The sequence below is a fragment of the Narcine bancroftii genome, chromosome 4, assembly GCF_036971445.1.
Source record: "Narcine bancroftii isolate sNarBan1 chromosome 4, sNarBan1.hap1, whole genome shotgun sequence".
In the NCBI taxonomy this organism is placed as follows: domain Eukaryota; kingdom Metazoa; phylum Chordata; class Chondrichthyes; order Torpediniformes; family Narcinidae; genus Narcine; species Narcine bancroftii.
Genome location: NC_091472.1, coordinates 214,829,303 through 214,849,555, shown reverse-complemented (window position 1 = coordinate 214,849,555; position 20,253 = coordinate 214,829,303). Strand labels below are relative to the sequence as shown.

The 20,253-nt window shown below is 47.4% G+C and overlaps 1 protein-coding gene across 3 annotated transcripts in view; it reads right to left on the bottom strand.

Annotated features, from left to right (window-relative positions):
- LOC138761579 (neuropilin-2-like) overlaps positions 1–20,253 on the bottom strand; it is a 136,299-nt gene that overhangs the window by 40,466 nt on the left and 75,580 nt on the right. For all 3 annotated transcript variants that reach the window (XM_069933911.1, XM_069933912.1, XM_069933913.1), the window contains exons 9-11: positions 17,730–18,088; positions 12,298–12,442; positions 922–1,038 (exon numbers count right to left, since the gene is read on the bottom strand). In XM_069933911.1, the coding sequence (XP_069790012.1) occupies positions 922–1,038; positions 12,298–12,442; positions 17,730–18,088 (621 nt within the window). The remainder of the gene's footprint in view (positions 1–921; positions 1,039–12,297; positions 12,443–17,729; positions 18,089–20,253) is intronic.

The window sequence follows — 20,253 nt, the reverse complement described above, 5'->3', positions numbered from 1 at the left end:
CTCAGTGTGTAAAAAAAAACTGCCCCACATAAACTCCCCCATCTTCCCCTTAAACTCTAATATTTGATATGTTCACCCTGGGAAAAAGATTCTGTTCCCCCCCCCCCCCCCCCCCCCCATCAATGCCTCTCCTCATTTTATGGACTCCTTTCAGTCTCTGACACTGCAGGAAACAGCCTGAATTTGTCCAACCTCTCCCCTAATCCAGGCAATGTCCCGGTAAATCTCTCCAATGTCCTCATCCACCCTGTAATGGGGCGACCAGAAAGAGGTTCTTTAGGTTGATTCCGGAGAGGACCTGGGACTACACTTGCTGGAATTTAGAAGACCCTATAAAAGCAGGAAAGTTGTTTCCATTAGGCAGGCTAGAACCACACGGCATAATTTCAAAGTTTGGCGGAGCACATTTAGGTCGGAGATGAGGAGGAACTGCTTCTCCCAGAGAGTAGTGAATCTGTGGAATTCTCTGCCAGGGAAGCAGTAGAGGCTGCCTCGTTAAATATATTTGAGATATAGTTATGAGGAACATGAGATAGAACGATTATGAGGAACAGATGGGTAAGTGGAGCTGAGTCCACAGTCCGATCAGCCTTGATGTTATTGAATGGCAGAGCAGGTTCAACGGGCCTCCTGCTCCTATTTCTTACGGTCTTATTCGCACAATTCTCTAGGTGAAGCCTAACTGGTTTAATTTTGATGATTTCCTTACAATCCCACAACTGACAACAGCAACCATACACCCTCTTGACCACCTGCAGCCACTTTCACTGAATCTTTACGTTAAGGAACTGGAGAGAGATACATCCACCCTTTAATTTTCCTTTCCCCTTCTGCAAAGAGCCGGAAGTAAGACACTTGCAACGAAAGCGCAACCTCGTTTTCATCCTGTTCTGGTCTTGTAATGCAATCAGTGTAACTCACCAAGAACATGGGAGCTGACCATGCACGCTGGGTCAGCCTCATCCACACAAGGAGTCTCGGTGATGTTCTCCCCACCAAACTGAGTCGACGCGACAGTGGCAGCAGAGGTGGTGGTCGCTGAAAAGACAGCATATTCTCAGTCAGCTCAATGTTGCCCCTCTACAATAAACATATAACTATATAACCATATACACCACAGAACAGGCCAGTTTACAATGTACCCAGGACGTTCCTCCAGGGGTTCATAGAGCATAGAACACCACAGCACAGTACAGGCCCTTCGACCCTCGGTGATGTGCTGACCCGTATATCCCTAAAAAAATGTACTAAACCCTCCCTACTCCGTAACCCTCTATTTTTTTTTCATCTGCGTCCCTGTCTGAGAGACTCTTAAATATCCCCAAATGTTTCAGCCTCCGCCACCATCCCAAGCAAGGCTTCCAGGCACCTGCAACTCTCTGGGTAAAAAAATGTACCCTAAACTTCCCTCCCCCGCACATTGTACACACGTCCTCTGGTGTTTGCTGACCCTGCCCTGGGAAACAGGTGCTGATTTTCCACCCTCTCATAATCTTGTAGACCTCTATCAAGTCTCCTCTCATCCTTTTACATTCCTGTCGCATCCCAAGGACATGGGGTTTGGTGTGATAAATTGGCTGCTGTCAGTTGCCCCCCCCCCCCCCACTCAGGGGCAGGTGAGAGGTAGAATGGATGGTGTCACATGAACCCATGTTCCAAAGACATACAGAGGCAGTGGATTAATTAGCCACATGGGTGTATTTGTTCCCATGGGCTGAAATGATGCAGCATTAAACATAGAATATAGGAGCTGGGAGGTGATGTTGAGACTGTTCAAGGCATTGGTGAGGCCAAATTTGGAATACTGTGTGCAGTTCTGGTCCCCAAATTATAGGAAAGATATCAATAAGGAAGAGAGGGTGCAGAGAAGATTTACTAAAATGTTGCCAGGATTGCAGTATCTAGAATACGGAGAAAGATTGAGTCGACTGGTCTTTATTTATTGGAGTGTAGAAGGTTGAGGGGGGATTTGATAGAGGTATTTAAAATTATGAATGGGATAGACAGAGTAGATGTGTATAGGCTCTTCTCCTGAGGATAGAGGAGATTGGAATAAGGGGGTCATGAGTTAAGGGTTAGGGGATAAAACTTTAGGAGTAATATAAGAGGATGCTTCTTCACACAGAGAGTGGAGGCTGAGTGAATGACCTTCCGGAAGAGGTGGTTGCAGTAGGGTCAATTTTTGTCATTTTAGAGAAGGTTGGATGAGTGCATGGATGTGAGGGGGTTGGAGGATTATGGACAGGGAGCAGGTAGGTGGGACTCGAGGAGATCACTTAAATCGGTGCGGACTAGAGGGGCCGAGATGGCCTGTGTCTATACTGTAATTGTTATTTGGTTATGTGTTATAAGAGCAGATTCTTCAGCCACAAACCCTCTCTACTTGCCTCTTAAATGTTTCTGTTGTACCTGCTTTCATCACCTTCCCTAGACTGCCACCATTCTCTGTGCAAAAAAAAATACCCTGCATATCTTTTTTAAATTAACTCCCTTTCAGCTTAAATCTCTGCCCTCCTGCATTTCCACTCTTGGTAAAGACTATCTAACTTATTTACAACCCTCAAAATGTTGCCAGACCATCCTTCAGCCTCCCAAGCTTAAGGGAAACTCTGAGGGGAAAGTAGAGTGCATAAAGAAACTGGGACTGATGCAAGGCTGAGTGGGGGGCTGAGGCCAGCATGGGTTTGAAAGGCCGAAGGGCTTGTTTTATGTGTGGTATTGAGCTCTGGCTACCTGCTGAGGGTTACCTTGTTCGGAGGGGAGGGGGAAGATGGAAGGGTTTCACCACAATGAACAAAAACAAGGTGTGGGAAACCACTGCTATGCTATGACTGGCTGCTGCTGGCTGGACACACCTCCCGAGACCGATCCCACCCTTTGCACGCACCCCATTCCTCTCCGCTTTGATCAGTCAATGAGGTTGACGGCTGCTCCAGTCTATAGTTAATAAAAGCCTGTTAGCTTCACAACGCCAGTCTTTTGTGATTATTGATGGTGCATCACAAGGGATGGAGAAGGGAAGTTGAGAGGTCTGGGAGTTTCAGAATGTGTGGACTGGATGAGGCCCAAAAATACTGGGAGATGTTTCAGCATCCAAAATAGAAGCAGAGAGATCCCAGCAGGTTGGAGGCAATTACATCACTAAAAAATATATGTATTTCAATCTGTCATTGTTTGCCAAGTGCCAGCATACGGATTTCTAATTTTGATTAAGCTTTCTACAAATGCATCTTATATAAACCCTGCTTAGATCTCTTCTTAATTGTATCAAAATGGCCCCCACTTCCTCTCCTGACAAAATGACAAATGATCGGCTCTCTGTAACAGAGCAAAACCCTTCGTAAAACCCCTCAACATGAAAACAAGTAATGAAGAGAAATCTTTGGTAAATGCAAGTGTCATTAAGAGACAATTACACACACACACACCACAACACACCACACACACACACACACACACACACACACACACACACACACACACACACACACACACACACACACACACACACACACACACACACACACTCTGTAAAATGTCTGGAATTAAAGTGCCTGGTCTGTGTTTGAACATTAAGAGTGGAAAAATATTAGAAGACCGGATAGTTTTCTGTAAAATGTTGACTGTTTCATATTACAAAGTGGTTATTTCAAATATGATTGAATCCCTTTATTTTATAGTTGAATTGTCTGCACCAAATAATTTCTTTATGACGATTGTTTTTTTTTAAATGACTCAGAAGCCTTGCCTTAAATCACTCTTGTAAACGAACTCCTGCCAGTTTCCCAGAATGTCTGGATTCAGTTCAGTAACAGAGGTTACATGCCCAAGCAAAGCAGTATGAAAGCAAATACAGGAAGACCCTAATAGTTGACCCAAAGGCCTGAGTACACCGAGGCTGATGCTTCAGCGCTAAACCGAGAGGCACCATCTATCTGCCGGGGGAGCTCAGCGACCATGAGAGAGAGTGCTCCACCATTCTGGGCTGGAACCCTTTGTCAGGAGCTTTCCCCCTCCCCTGACCTTGAAGACCTTTCCCTCCTCTCTCCCGACGAAGGGTTCCGGCCTGCGATGTCGACCATTCTTCTTCCACCGATGCTGTTCAGCCCGAGTGCCTCTCGATTACAGCATCTGCAGTCTGTGTATGTCTCCACTGAGAGATCCACAGATCCCCAGAACATTACAGGCTCTGCAGCCCATCTAGCCTGTGCCGAATTATTATTCTGCCTCATCCCACTGACCTGCACCCAGACCACAGCCCTCATGAACTTATCCAAATTTTTCTTAGATACCAGAATTAAGCATGCATTCATTACTTCACACTCCTACCACTCTCTGCGTGGATCCCCCCCAACCCCCCAATTTTCCCTTTAAACATTTCTGCTTTCACTTTTCATCTACCTCGTCCTCCAGTTCTCGTCTCACCTCATGTCAGTGGAAGAATCTTGCTTGCATTTTATCCATACCCCTCAAAATTTTGTGTCCCCCCTATCAAATCTCTCCTCATTCTCCGATGGTACTGGGAATAAACTCGCAGCCTGTTTAACCTTCCCCTGTAACTCAGTTCCTCAAGTCCTGGCAACAGCCTTGTAAATCTTCCCTGCCCTCTTTCAAACCACTTTCAGAGTTGAATGTCTTTTGGAGGTAGCATATTCATCTCTATGACACAAGAGGAGGCCATTCCATCTGTTAAAACTATGCAATCCCATTCCCGCAAATTTCCCTGTAATGTGCTCCTTCTCACGTGCCCAGAAATTCCTTATACTGAAGATTCTCTCTCAACTGTCTCTAGGAAAGAGTGGACAGAGTAGAGCAGTGGTTCTCAACATTTTTCTTTCTGCTCACATCCCACTTTAAGTGTTCCCTACACCATCGGTGCTCTGTGATTAGTAAGGGATTGTTTAAGGTGGGATGTGGGTGGAAAGAAAAAGTTTTAATCGTGCCTCATTGACTCGTTCTGTGCAGAGTTTCAGAATTCCTAAGGAAATGGGCAATGACTATTTTTCTCCAGCCAAATATTTCAGTCACAATTGGGTCTAAAGCAGTGATTCTCAACCTTCCCTTCCCACCCACATCCCCTTACTAATCACAGAGCTCCAATTGACAGAGGGATTATTTAAAATGGTATGTGAGTGGGAAGTGAAAGGTTGAGAACCGCTGGACTGAAGGAAATTTCGTGTCATATCACATTCTCTGTTTTATTAAATGGCAATAAAAGAAGCTTGAATCTTGAACTAGTTGGATTGAAGGGCCTTTTTCTGTGTTGTTCAGAAGTAAGGCTGGGAAGGAGGTAACCTTGTCCTGTCCTTGACTGTGGGGAAAGGATAATTATTGAGGGGGAAGGAAGGAGATAGAGTTAAGACAGTAGTTCTCAACCTTTTTCTTCCCACTCATGTCCCACTTTAAGTAATCCCTATGCCCTTGGTGTTCTGTGATGAGTAAGGGATTGCTTAAGGTGGGATGTGGGTGGAAAAAAATAGATTGAAAACTACTGCTTTAATCGTCCCTCATTGACTCGTTCTGTGCAACTCATTCAGAACTCCAAAGGGAATGGGCCAATGACAATTTTTCTCAAGCCAAATATTTCAGTAACAATTTGGTTGAAAGCAGTGGTTCTCAGCCTTCTCTTCCCACTCACAGGCAACCCCTTACTCATCACAGAGCAGAGGGAACATTTAAAGTGGGATGTGAGTGGAAAGAAGAAGGTTGGGAACCACTGGGTTAGGAAGAAGCAAGGATTGGAGGGATAAAGAGGAAGTGATGGACAGAGAATTAAAGTGACTGAGAAGAAGAGATTGAGTGGGTGGGAAAACTCATCCGACATCTGAGGAACCGCTGGCAACTGCACACAACAGCACACTTGAGCAAAAACCTGGTAGGTATCGTTAAAACCTAAACAGATCAAAAGATAAGACCAGGGCGCACCGTGCACAGGGAGTAAACAGACCATCCTCCCCCCCCCCCCCCCCCAGTCAATCGCCTGGCTTGTGGCTGTGCAGAGCGGGTGAGATGGCCTGAGGTTTGGAGGGAACCGCAAAGAGTGATGATCGGGCCAGTTAGCCTGCTCATGGAGTACCTCAACACCTCCCCGCCATTAATTAGGAACAGATCCTTCCTCTTGTTGATTTCCTGCGCCGAGAACTCCGGGGGGCCAAGTCGTTTTCGTAAGTGCTTCCCCACGCCCAAACATCTGGTGAGCAGCCCCTGGCTTAAACTCCACTGCTTCTCGTTTTAAAGAGAGAAAAACGAAGTGAGCTGAACTCAAGAGTAAATCATATGGGGCAGGTAGCTATTGTAGTTGGCTTCTGCTTGCAGGATAGTAGCAGCTGCACATTTCTCTCATTTCCGAAATTCTGTTCCAAAGAAGTCCACACAACCAAATTTTGGAATCATATTAAAACATGTTAAAATTACCTTGCATGTTTCACATAAATTAACTGAGCCCACTGCGACAATTTTAATTAAAAACTGTTAGGCGATTGGTTTCAGACACGATTTCTTTAAAAAGTCTTTCCATTCATTAAGTTGTAGAATCATAAAATTGCCACAGTGTAGGAGGAAGCTGTTCAGCCCATCAAGACCATGATGATCCTTTTTAGCATTCTTTCCCCACAGACTTGGAATCTACTATGTCTCATTTGTCCATTCCATTGGGAAGCTCTCGATTGATTTCGATTGACAATGTAACCAAGTTATTACCACTCCAAGAGTTAAACAGGTTTTTCTCCAAACTTTCTATGCTTTTTGCCTGTCACTGTAAATAACCCACCCCAGTTCCCCAGTTTAAAGATTGCTTTGGAAGCATTTTTCACAAAATAACAGAGTGAGGGTGTCTAATTTATTGTGGTGTGTGTGGGTATGTGTGCGTGTGTGCGCGCATGTGCATGCGTCTGTGTGTATGCATCTGTGTGTGCGTCTGTGTGAGTGTATGTGTGTGTGAGAGTGTGTGTGTGTATGTGAGTGTGTGTGAGAGAGAGTGTGTGTATGTGAGTGTGTGTCTGTGTGAGAATGTGTGAATATGAGTGTGTGTGTGTGGTGTGTGTGTGGTGTGTGTATGAGAGAGTGTGTGTGTGTGTGTGGTGTGTGTAGCGTGTGAGGGATGTGAGTGTGTCTGTGTGTGTAGAGACACAGGAGGCAGCCATGACTGCCCACAAATAATAATCTCTCTATTTCTTGTAACACATGGGCAGAAGGACCTGTTTCTGTGCTCCTCTGTTTTGTGTTGAAGGGTGTGCAGATTTAATTAGTCCAAGTTTGATTGTTTATCGAATATTTAGAATTCATCACTTTTTTATTTCGAGCTACAGCATACCCAAATACACACATAATTAACCCACTGACCCATATGTCTTTGTGGGAGGAGACCAGAGGACCCCACTCAGACACGGGGAGAACTCCTGATGGACAGCGACAGATTCAAACCCAGCTTGCTGGTCCTGCAATAATGCTAACCTTGCTGCCCAATATAGTGAGCTACATTTATGGCGGTAGGACAATAAAGTATTATGCAGGTGGGGTTCTGTGCGTTTTGAGTACATATGTAAGAATTCAGCAGTGAGAGTACAGAAGATCAGCTGAGTGAGAGGATTTTGTGCTCGCAGGGAAGGAGATCGTGTGTTAGTACTAAATGCAGGATGGTTGGCAGGTGTGGGTGCTACCTTGAGGGATTGGAATTAAATGTACCAACACTGATTGCGTGCCAGAAATCACATTGCACTTGATAAAAACTGAGCTACGTGAGCACCAGTGAGTGTGCAGAAGGGTAGAATCCGCTCAAGAACTTGTCAGTGAGACGAGTAAAACCGTGACTGTTATTGATCAAGAATGTTGTGGCTTTGCACAGATGAAATATGTCAAAGTTGTAAAATGTTGTTTGCGGTTTAACCTGGGGCCACTTCTAAGTGTTAACATTGTCAGGCTGTTCCAGTCACCAAGGTCTGTTCCCCAACCCTAACCCTACACAGAAAACACCAGCGCATGTATGAAGTTGGGTGTGTATGTGGGTGTGCCCAAGAACACACATAAACATGTACAGATGCAGACACACAGCACATGTGCGTACACACACACACACACACACACACACACACACACACAAATGCATATCCACCATCACATGCACATCCACACATGCACACACACACACACACGTGCACGCAAACACACACCCACACACACATGCACACCCAAACCCAAACACGCCCACATATACACACATGGACGCATACACACAAACACACAATCACACACACATTTGCTGATATATGGCCTCACACAGATCTTCTTTCTTTGGCTTGGCTTCGCGGACGAAGATTTATGGCTCGTTTGTGGCTGACAAGTCCGATGCGGGACAGGCAGACACGGTTGCAGCGGTTGCAGGGGAAAATTGGTTGGTTGGGGTTGGGTGTTGGGTTTTTCCTCCTTTGCCTTTTGTCAGTGAGGTGGGCTCTGCGGTCTTCTTCAAAGGAGGTTGCTGCCCGCCAAACTGTGAGGCGCCAAGATGCACGGTTTGAGGCGATATCAGCCCACTGGCGGTGGTCAATGTGGCAGGCACCAAGAGATTTCTTTAGGCAGTCCTTGTACCTTTTCTTTGGTGCACCTCTGTCACGGTGACCAGTGGAGAGCTCTCCATATAACACGACCTTGGAAAGGCGATGGTCCTCCATTCTGGAGACGTGACCCACCCAGCGCAGCTGGATCTTCAGCAGTGTGGACTCGATGCTGTCGACCTCTGCCATCTCGAGTACTTTGACATTAGGGATGAAAGCGCTCCAATGAATGTTGAGGATGGAGCGGAGACAATGCTGGTGGAAGCGTTCTAGGAGCCGTAGGTGATGCCGGTAGAGGACCCATGATTCGGAGTCGAACAGGAGTGTGGGTATGACAACGGCTCTGTATACGCTTATCTTTGTGAGGTTTTTCAGTTGGTTGTTTTTCCAGACTCTTTTGTGTAGTCTTCCAAAGGCGCTATTTGCCTTGGCGAGTCTGTTGTCTATCTCGTTGTCGATCCTTGCATCTGATGAAATGGTGCAGCCGAGATAGGTAAACTGGTTGACCGTTTTGAGTTTTGTGTGCCCGATGGAGATGTGGGGAAGCTGACTGATGGAGGACCTCAGTTTTCTTCAGGCTGACTTCCAGGCCAAACATTTTGGCAGTTTCCGCAAAACAGGACGTCAAGCGCTGAAGAGCTGGCTCTGAATGGGCAACTAAAGCGGCATCGTCTGCAAAGAGTAGTTCACGGACAAGTTTCTCTTGTGTCTTTGTGTGAGCTTGCAGGCGCCTCAGATTGAAGAGACTGCCATCCGTGCGGTGCCGGATGTAAACAGCGTCTTCATTGTTGAGGTCTTTCATGGCTTGGTTCAGCATCATGCTGAAGAAGATTGAAAAGAGGGTTGGTGCGAGAACACAGCCTTGCTTCACGCCATTGTTAATGGAGAAGGGTTCAGAGAGCTCATTGCTGTATCTGACCCGACCTTGTTGGTTTTCGTGCAGTTGGATAACCATGTTGAGGAACTTTGGGGGGCATCCGATTCGCTCTAGTATTTGCCAAAGCCCTTTCCTGCTCACGGTGTCGAAGGCTTTGGTGAGGTCAACAAAGGTGATGTAGAGTCCTTTGTTTTGTTCTCTGCACTTTTCTTGGAGCTGTCTGAGGGCAAAGAGCATATCAGTAGTTCCTCTGTTTGCGCGAAAGCCGTACTGTGATTCTGGGAGAATATTCTCGGCGACACTAGGTATTATTCTATTTAGGAGAATCCTAGCGAAGATTTTGCCTGCAATGGAGAGCAGCGTGATTCCCCTGTAGTTTAAGCAGTCTGATTTCTCGCCTTTGTTTTTGAACAGGGTGATGATGGTGGCATCACGAAGGTCCTGAGGTAGTTTTCCTTGGTCCCAACAAAGCTTGAAAAACTCATGCAGTTTGACATGCAGAGTTTTGCCGCCAGCCTTCCAGACCTCTGGGGGGATTCCATCCATACCTTGCCACTTTTCAGTTGTTCGATTGCCTTATATGTCTCATCCTGGGTGAGGACCTCATCCAGCTCTAGCCTTAGGGGCTGTTGAGGGAGCTGGAGCAGGGCGGAATCTTGGACTGAGCGGTTGGCACTGAAAAGAGATTGGAAGTGTTCTGACTATCGGTTGAGGATGGAGATCTTGTCGCTGAGGAGGACTTTGCCGTCTGAGCTGCGCAGCGGGCTTTGGACTTGTGGTGAGGGGCCGTACACAGCCTTTAGAGCCTCATAGAAACCCCTGAAGTCGCCAATGTCCGCGCTGAGCTGGGTTCGCTTAGCAAGGCTAGTCCACCACTCATTTTGGATCTCCCGGAGTTTGCGCTGAAGATGGCTGCATGCGCGACGGAAGGCTTGTTTCTTCTCTGGACAGGACGGCTTTGTAAGGTGAGCCTGGTGGGCAGCTCACTTCTTTGCCAGCAGCTCCTGGATTTCCTGGCTGTTTTCGTCGAACCAGTCCTTGTTTTTCCTGGAGGAAAAGCCCAGTACCTCTTCAGTGGATTGCAGTATGGTAGTCTTCAGCTGATCCCAGAGGGTTTCAGGGGACGGGTCCGTGAGGCGGATTGCATCGTCGAGCTTTGCTTTGAGGTTTGCCTGGACGTTTCCTCTCACTTTGTCTGACTGCAGGTTTCCAACATTGAACCTCTTTTTGGGGGCTTTACTGTTCCTGGGCTTTGGCTTGAAGTGAAGGTTGAGCTTGCAGGGAACCAGCCGGTGGTCAGTGTGGCATTCCACGCTGGGCATGACCCTGGTGTGGAGCACATCTCGTTTGTCTCTTTCTCGCACCAGGACGTAGTCCATGAGGTGCCAGTGTTTGGATCGGGGATGCATCCAGGTGGTCTTAAGGCTGTCCCTCTGCTGAAAAAGGGTGTTTGTAATGACAAGCCGCTGTTCTGCGCAGAGCTCCAATAGGAGGCGCCCGCTGTCGTTGCACTTGCCGACACCATGCTTGCCCAGGATTCCTGGCCAGGTTTCTGAGTCTTTGCCGATGCGAGCGTTGAAGTCACCAAGGATGACAACCTTGTCGGCTGGAGGGGTGCGTTGGATGAGGTTGCGCAGGTCAGTGTAGAACTTGTCCTTTTCTGCTGGTTCCGCCTGGAGGGTTGGAGGGTGATGCGACGCTTGTTTTGAAGGGGGAGTCGCATGGACATGATTCGGTTCGAGTGGCCTGTCGGAAGGTTTTCGAGTTTGGAGGCAATGAAGTTCTTGACCATGAAGCCTACACCAGATAGGCGTCGTTCATCCAAAGGCTTGCCAGACCAGTAGAGTATGTAGCCCGCGCCGCGTTCTTGGAGGCTGCCTACATCTGTCAGGCGGACTTCACTGAGAGCGGCTATGTCGATGTCAAGTCTGAGGAGTTCATGTGCAATGAGGGCAGACCGACGTTCAGGTCGGTGGCTGTCAGCCTTGTGTAGCATGGTTCTGATGTTCCAGCATGCTAGCTTGAGTTTGTGAGCATCTTTTGAGGGGGAGGATGTGGAGGGGGAGGACGTGGACCTGTCCTCGGGCCTGCGCAAAGGAGCTATTAGGTGGAGTGCAGTGCGCGCAGTACTGGCCCCACCCTTTACACCCATGGTTCGTGTGCCGTGGCCAAGCAAGCTGGGACGTGGCAGCGAGGTCCTTGGGTCGTAGGTTTTATATCGGAGTGGCCTTCTCCTATGCAGGTTTCTTACCCGGGCTGGAGGGGTCTGCCTCCCCTCCTAGGTCGGTCCATACTGCCCGGACCGGGGCCGAGGCCGCCGCTGCTCTCCCTGTGCCCTGACTGGGGCCGCCGCCTCCAACTCTCTGCCCGGACCGGGGCCTCCGCCTGCCTCACTCGACCGAGGCCGGGGCCGCCGCCTCCCCCTTGCTCCTGCCCGGATCGGGGCCGCCGCCACCTACCCTCAGCCCGGACCAGGGCCGGGGCCGCCGCTGCTCTCCCTGTGCCCGGCCTGGGGCCACCACCTCCATCTCTCTGCCCGGACCGGGGCCTCCGCCTGCCTCACTCGACCGAGGCCAGGGCCGCCGCCTCCCCCTTGCTCCTGCCCGGATCGGGGCCGCCGCCGCCTACCCTCAGCCCGGACCGCACAGATACATACTCACATACTCACACACATTCACATACACACAGACACACTAACAGTTACACATACACAAAAACATGCACATAGACATACACATGTGCACAGTCACATGCACATAGACATACAAATGTGCACAGTCACACACACACACACAACACACAACACACACACACACACACACACACCAGTATTGGCCCCCAGCCCTGCAGACATCACTCCAATGCACTTACCCAGTAAATCACAGCCCTGTAACTCGAAACGCATCCCGATTCCAGCAGGGGACCACCTCTCTGGATACACTCGGACAAACCGCGCAGGCACCGGATCAAATCGTCGGATCTCGGGAGTGTCGTAGTTCATGTTCCCTTCAAACATCTAAGAATGAGGGGGAAGAGAGGCACGATAAGGAGATACAATCAAAGCACGATCACAGCCCTCCAGTGAACAACTGAAGGAAGTGGAGTGATAGGCACCACTGGGCTGTAACAAAACAACAACCATACTTTTCTACAACACCATGCCCTGACTCAGGGAACCAGGCTTTGGGACATAATGGAGGAAGTTGGTAACAATGTTACCCAATTCAATATGATATTCATGATAATGAGCTTATGGTCATATATATTGTTTGATGTTCAAATGCACCAGAAGAGTACTTCATAATTAAAGCAGATAAATGCACAGACATGCAATAGTGTACATAACTAAATTACCTACACTAATGCACAGTTGGTGAAATAGTTAGCGGAACCCCTTTACAGTGCCAGCGATTAGCACCGGGTTTCAAATCCTGCGCTGTCTGTAAGGAGTTTTTACTTTCTCCCCGTATCTGCGTGGGTTTTCCCCGGGGGCTCTGGTTTATCCCCACCCTTCAAAACCAGTATAGGTTAATGGGGTGTAAATTGTAAATTGGGCAACACAGGCTCGTGGGCTGAAATGGCCATGCTGTATGTCTGAAATTTAATAAAAAGAGGTAATATATACAAAAATAGGTCCATAATAAATATATATAATAAAATAGATAGATAATGGACATGCAGTTTTTTTTTGCAATGGAATAGTTAAACAGATTCACAGCTCTCACAAGAGCATCCCAGCCGACTGCAACACAGGGTGGTATGGTTGCTGCAGGATATTGGACCGGAGGTTGATCAACAGGACCTTAAGAGCGGCAGGGAGGATCACTGAGGTATCCCTCCCCCCACCCTCCACTGATGGGATTTACCCGGTTCATTGCTTAAAGAGGGCTTCCGAAGTCAGGAAGGACCCCCTACCACCATCTTTCAGCTGCTCCCATCGGGGAAGAGATACAGGAGTATCGGAGCCGGCACTACCGGGCTGAGGAATAGCTTCTCCTCGCCGGCAGTGAGAATACTGAACGACAATGAGAACTGCAACTGCCACAACAACTCTCCACGACTCTACTATTTGCTAATAGCCCAATGCAATTACAGCGCTGGCGACCAGGGTTCGAATCCAGTGCTGTCTGTAAGGAGTTTGTACGTTCTCCCCATGTCTGTGCGAGCTTCCTCCGGGGGCTCCAGTTTTCTCCCACTGTTCAAAATATAAGAGTTGGGGGGCTGTTGATTAATTGGGTGTATTTGGGTTCATCGGCTGGTAGGTCTGTTATCGCTCTGTATGGCTAAATATTTAATATATGGACTGTGTATAGTTTCGATTGACCTTCAGTATGTTATGCCTGTATGTGTGTTTGCACTGTGGACCGGAGATTGGGTTGCGCTGGTACAATTAAAAGGCAGATAAACTTGAAGTTGAATCGATAATTAATTGGTTGGGTAGGTAGGGAAGTGGATCTTTAATTATCCATTTTAACTCTTGCTTTTGCCCTGGAACTGTTGGCTTGGATCTCCAGAACAGAAAGCTCCCTCCAGTTTTCACGCTGGACTAAACTGCACTTGGAAGGATGTGTTGGCATTGGAGATTTTTCAAATAAAGGTTAAAGGTGTCGCGGCTGCTACCGCTAGAGAGGTTACGCTCAAAGAATACACACTACAGGAGTGAATTCAACTCTGGTTTATTGTGTTGGCAGTTTGCTCTGCTCATAAAGGGCTCTGAAGTCCATCTCTGATGGCATCTCCCCCGCCCCCCCCACCCCCGTGACTGGTGGCATCACGATCTACTTCCTGGGATTGGTTGTTTAGTGTTATCCGGGGAGCAGCCAATCAGTGAGCCCCTCTCATCTCTGAGTGAGCCCCTCTCATCCCTAGCTCCACCCGACTGGCTGCCGCTGGGCCAGCCCATCAGGGTGCTGAGTTGGGCGCCGACTTCGAAGAGCGTAGCCTGTCTTGGCTGGCTGTGTAGGCCACGGGCTGTGTAGGCCGCGGGCTCCCAATGTCAGGTCGCTGCTTCAAGATTCCATTATTGTCACATAATTACGTGCTTTAACTTTTACCCACTGTAACTTTGTCCAGCTTGCCCCTCACGGAAACCCATAGCCCCTGGTGACCCTGGGCAGTCTCCCCTCCAAGAACTGACCAGGCCTGGGCCTGCTTAGCTTCCGAGATCTTAGGCATATTCAGGCTATTAGATGTATGATCCCAGGAGTGAAAGGGTTTTCACGTGAAGGCTTTTGCAGGCTCTATGATTGTACTCACTGGAGCTTAGAAGAATGAGGGGGTGGGGGGGTATCTCATTGAAACCTATGGGATACTGAAAAGCCTGGATAGAGTGGATGTGGAGAAAATATTTCCTGTGATGGGGGAGTCTGGGCCCATACAAAAATGTCCCTTTAGAACAGAGATGAGGAGGAATTTCTTTACCCAGAGGGTGGTGAATCTGCGGAAGTCGTTACCACAGCTGACTACGGAGGCTGAGTCATTGGGGATATTTAAGGTGGCAGTAGATAAGTTCTTGATCGAGAAGTGAACCAAGGGTGTAGGCAGGAGAATGGGTTGAAGAAGATTGTAGATCAGCCATGATAAATGGTGGGGCAGGCTCGATGAGCCAAATGGCCTAAACCACTCCTATGTCTTACAGTCTTATTAGGACAATATCTCTGGAAGCAAAATAATCAAATTGCTTTACACAGAACCTATTTAGTTTATTTATCACGTTATACCTAATAGTGTACAGTGAAAAGTGTTCTTCTGTGAGCAGGCTAACAGGATATTTCTAATCTACAGGCCCTTCAGCTCACAATGTTGTACCACCCATGTAAACCTACTTGACAACAATCTAAACCTTCCCTCTCTCACACCCAATTTTCCTTACATCCATGTGCTGTCTAAGAGAGGGGGCCTAGGATCACCAGTACCGACTGTATGTACAGGCCATGCCTTCAACGCATGGAGACTGCCCAATGGAAAGGGTTTTGTTGCTTGGAAAGCACTTTGTGGCATCTTGGGGACACCGAGAACATGAGAGGAAGTCTTCCTTTCCTGCTCTTCATAGTCACGGGTGGAGAGCCTGCTCCGAACCACTCGCTCCGAATATTACAGCTGACCTGAAGTCAGAAGTTAAATCAACAAGGATGAAATCAACTTTTACGAAGGATTTGCAGGGATGATTAAACAGGTTGGGACGTTATTCCCCGGAGCTTATATGAATGAGGGGAATTCTGACAGAGATATGAGGGGTATCGATAGAGTAAATGCAAGCAGGCTTTTTCCACTGAGGTTGGGTGAGGCACCAACCAGAGGACTCGGGTTAAAGGTGAAAGAGGAAATGTTTAGTGAGATCATTTGGGGGAACTTCTTCACACAGAGTGAGATTGTGGAACAAGCTTAGATTCAGATTTCAGATTTATTGTCAGAGTATGTACATGATATCACATGCCCTGAGATTCTTTTCTCCTGTGTGAGGCAGTATTACCGCTTATTAGTAGTGCAAAAAAACTGTACTCAATGTACACATGTAGACAAATAAACAACTGTAAACAGATAACACATGTAAACAAACTGACTGTGCAATACAGAGAAAATTAAAATAATCAATAATGTGCAGCTGAAGTGATGAATGCAGACTCGATGTTGACATCTAAGAAGAATTTGGACAGGTACATGGATGGGTGGAGTAAGGTGGGCTTTGGACTGGGTGTAGGTCAGTGGGACTTGGCAGAATAATAGTTTGGCACAAACTAGATGGGTTGAATGGCCTGTTTCTGCTGTAATGGTTCCAAGGATCAAGATCTCGTCTGCAAACAAAAAACTTTCATTGAGAAGAGCTCTTCTGACCCGAATTCCTCCTTGGGCGCTCTTATCCCCCCTCCCCCGCCCCAGTCATAGAATAACACAGCGTGACAGTCCACTCAGCCCTTCTATTAATTAACAGAGTAGTGACAGCTCTTTGGCTGAGCTCTCTTGCTGTTTCTCATGCAACTTCTCCCTGGGGCCATCACTTTTGTTCTGAATTGGGAGTTACTATCAATCCTGCACTATCACTCTTTAAGGGCTCCCCCCCCTCTCTTTAACCGCTTTGCACCCAATGGGAGGAGAACAGACCCTAGATCTCGGTTCCCTTACTGACACGCTGCCTTGATTCTAGAACCAGCTGCCTCTGCCCCATCTCGGTGCATGTGGATTTTAAAACCCAGCATATTATTTTAATTATTATAAAGAGGTAGAATCACTCAGGTTAAAATTCCAAATTGCCTCTTCACTTAATGCTGAAATTACTTAAAATTAATTTAATTAAGAACTGCTTTGCCGGAGTGTTTAAGGAGAATCTGCTTCCACTTGCCATAGAGTTGGTAACCAGATGACACAGATTTAAGATAATTGGCAGATGAAGGGAAGGAGAATTTTCTTTTTGATCCAATATGTACTACCTGAAAGAATGGTGGAATGGAATTTAATATTCTGAGACATCAGAATCCAATGGAGGTCCAGGACACATCTCTTTGCTGGAGCCAGTTAATTTAGCAGCAGGGATGAGAGATGGGTATATCCCATCAGGAGTTGTTCAGAGATCAGGAACGGTGGCAGATCATTTTCCAGCCAACGCTGTCTCTGTAAACAGGACTGCTGTGTCATCTGCCTGGTGGGCTGTTTCACATCAGTGAGGTTAATCAATACAGAAAGCAGCAGATTGAACATGCTCAATCCACAACACAGACTTCTGATAAAAGCAGGATCTTTTTTTCCCAGCACAATGTAGTGAAATATTATAAACCAGGGTGGCGTTACCTTTGAAATTAAGTGCGCCACTTACAGAAGGCCTTCAGATGAGATTGGAAGAAACGTGAGCAAGCATTCCCTCTACAAATGACCCTGTCACCAAGTGTGGTTGTGGAGCAGGCCCGGACACATACATATGAACACTCACGCACACTCAGACACATGCACCTGCACGCACGTGCACAAGCAGGGGTGCAAATAGACACAAAACTCCATGCACGCACACAAAAAGCAACACTTGCCCACACACATGCACGCAACATTTATAGCTGAGCATGCACACAAACACAGGGACAAACATGCATGCACGCACACACACACACACACACACACACACACACACACACACACACACACACACATGAACGTACATTTGCGCACGAGCATGCACACAAAAACACACACAAGCATGCATTCATGCATGCACAAACACGTGCATTTGCCCAGAGTCACACACACATGTACAGATGAACAATGCACACTTGTGAAGATGGTGAAGACTATTGGAAGAAGAAGCAGGGGTGTACCTTGTGCCTCTGTCCCCCAGATTCCTTGATGAAGGTCCAGTTGACTCCATTCATGCTGTAAGCCAGTTTGAACTTGCGCACGAATGCCTTGTTCTCGCCGCCCATGCCCCCATCCACCGACGAGGCCCCTCGTGCCCCCTGGATGATGATAGCACTGACAGCCTTTGGGATGGGCAGAGCCACCTGGATCCACTCAGCTCCAGGCTGGGGATGAGGCTGCCGAGGGTACCACCCGGAGCGGCTGGCCACCAGCCGGGCATTACCCGATGACCAGTGGTAGTCTCGGGCGGAGGAGGCGGTGATCTGAGAATCGGGGATGAGGCCAGAGGCCATTCCTAGCATGTCGGAGCAAGGCGCATCTGTCAGCAGAGAGGAAACCTGTTAGAGCCTGTGGAATATCTCCAACCCACTTCCACACTCAAATCCTGGCCTGTAACATCTTCTTTATCTCCGACCCACGATGTCACCACTGAAAGAGATGCCCAAATTAAACTACACCTGCTGTCCGCACATCCCTCTATTCCCTGGATACCTGAGGCCTCTTAAATGCTACGACTGTCTTTATTCCACTCCCATCCATCTGCTTCAAGCCTATCCCATTCTCACCTTAAACGCAGGTACGTGATATTTCTATCCTGGGTTGAACATTAACACCGTCTGCCCTGTCAATGCCTCTCAGAGTTTTATAAACCACTGTCAGTTTCCTTTGCTCCAGAGAAAACAACTCCAGTTTGTCCAACCTCTCCCCACAGCTCGCACCCTCGAATCCAGACTGGTAAATATCTTCCGTACCCTTTCCGTGCCCTTCCTGGATCCCAGCAAACAGAAACGCACACAGTTCAGCACGCACAGCCCAACTGAAGCTTTATACAGCGCCACCATAGAACACTATGGCACAGTATAGACCCTTCAGCCTTGATGTTGTGCCGACCTGTATATTCCAACCAAAAATAGTACTAAACCCACCCTACCTCATAACCCTTAATTTTTCCCCTCTCTGTCTTAGAGTCTCTTAAACGCACCTACTGTTTCAACCTCCACCACCATCACTGGCAAGGCATTCCAGGCCCCCACAACTCTCTGTGTAAAAAACTTACCCCTGACGTCTCCCCTAAACTTCCCTCCCTTTACTTTATATAAATGTATTGCTATTCCTGCCCTGGGAAACAGGCATTGGCTGTCCACATTATCTATGCCTCTCATAATCTTGCAGACCTCTATCAAGTCTCCCTCCTCTCATAGGAACATAGGAACATAGGAAGTAGGAACAGGAGTAGGCCAAAAATGGCCCATCGAGCCTGCTCCACCATTCAATACGATCATGGCTGATCTAATTTATGACCTAACTCCACCTACCTGCCTTCTCCCCATATCCCCTAATCACTCATCCTTCTACACTCCAAAGAGAAAAGTCCCAGCTCTGTTAACCTTGCCTCATTAGATTGTTTCCTAATGCGGGCAACATCCTGGCAGATCCCCTCTTCATAGCTTCCACATCCTTCCCATAATGAGGCGACCAGAACTGAGCACAATATTCTTTTCTTTTTAAAATATGCTATTGATTTTCAGTAATAATACATTTGTACAGTTCAATTATGGAATGCGCTAGGGAGAAACAAAGACAGAAACGCACTGTGAGAATAATCATACATATGAATTTCTAAAGCACAGCCATAATAGTAAAGAATGGACAATATTAAATCTAAATTTTCCAAACCCCTGACCCTAAACAAGGTTGAAAGTTAGTGTTGATGAAACAACATAACTCACTATGAAGTGGAGTAACACTGCCAAAATTCTGTATTAACACTGAACTTAGAAATTATGGTAAAAAGCCCATGAATTTTGAACCTAATGTTTGAATAATTAATTGCGTATCTAATTTTTTCCAAATTTAAACAGGACATAATGTTCCCTTAGCCATTGTGCATGAATAGGTGGAGTATTATCTTTCCACAATCAAAACAGGACGTCTGGCCAGCAGCGAAGGATAAAATGTGACATTTAATTGGAGCTAGTAAAATATCGCCTTCTCCAAGGGTTCCAAACAGAGCACACAGTATTCAGAGTGTGGCTTCACCAGAGGTTTGTAGAGCTGAACATTACTTCACGCCCCCTGAACTCAATCTCCCGTCTAATGAAGCCCAGCATCCCATAGACCTGTTTTCTTCCACTCACGTGCCACTTCAAGCAATCCCTATGCCATCGGTGCTTTGTAAGGGATTGCTTAAGGTGGTTTGTGGGTGGGAAGGGAAGGTTGGGAACCACTGGATTACCAAGTCGGCATGGACAAGATGGGCTGAATGGCATGTATTTGTGCTGCATAACTTTCTCTTCTGTGACTTTACGAGCTCAGCACATTGCAGAGCAAATATCTTTGTGGTTTTAGGAGGAACTCAGCTGGTCTCGCAGCGTCCATATGAGGTAAAGATGTATCACTGACTTTTCGGGCCTGAACAAGGTTCAGAACCAAAACATGAGTAATACATCTTTCTCATCTATGGACACTGCAAGAGCGGCTGAG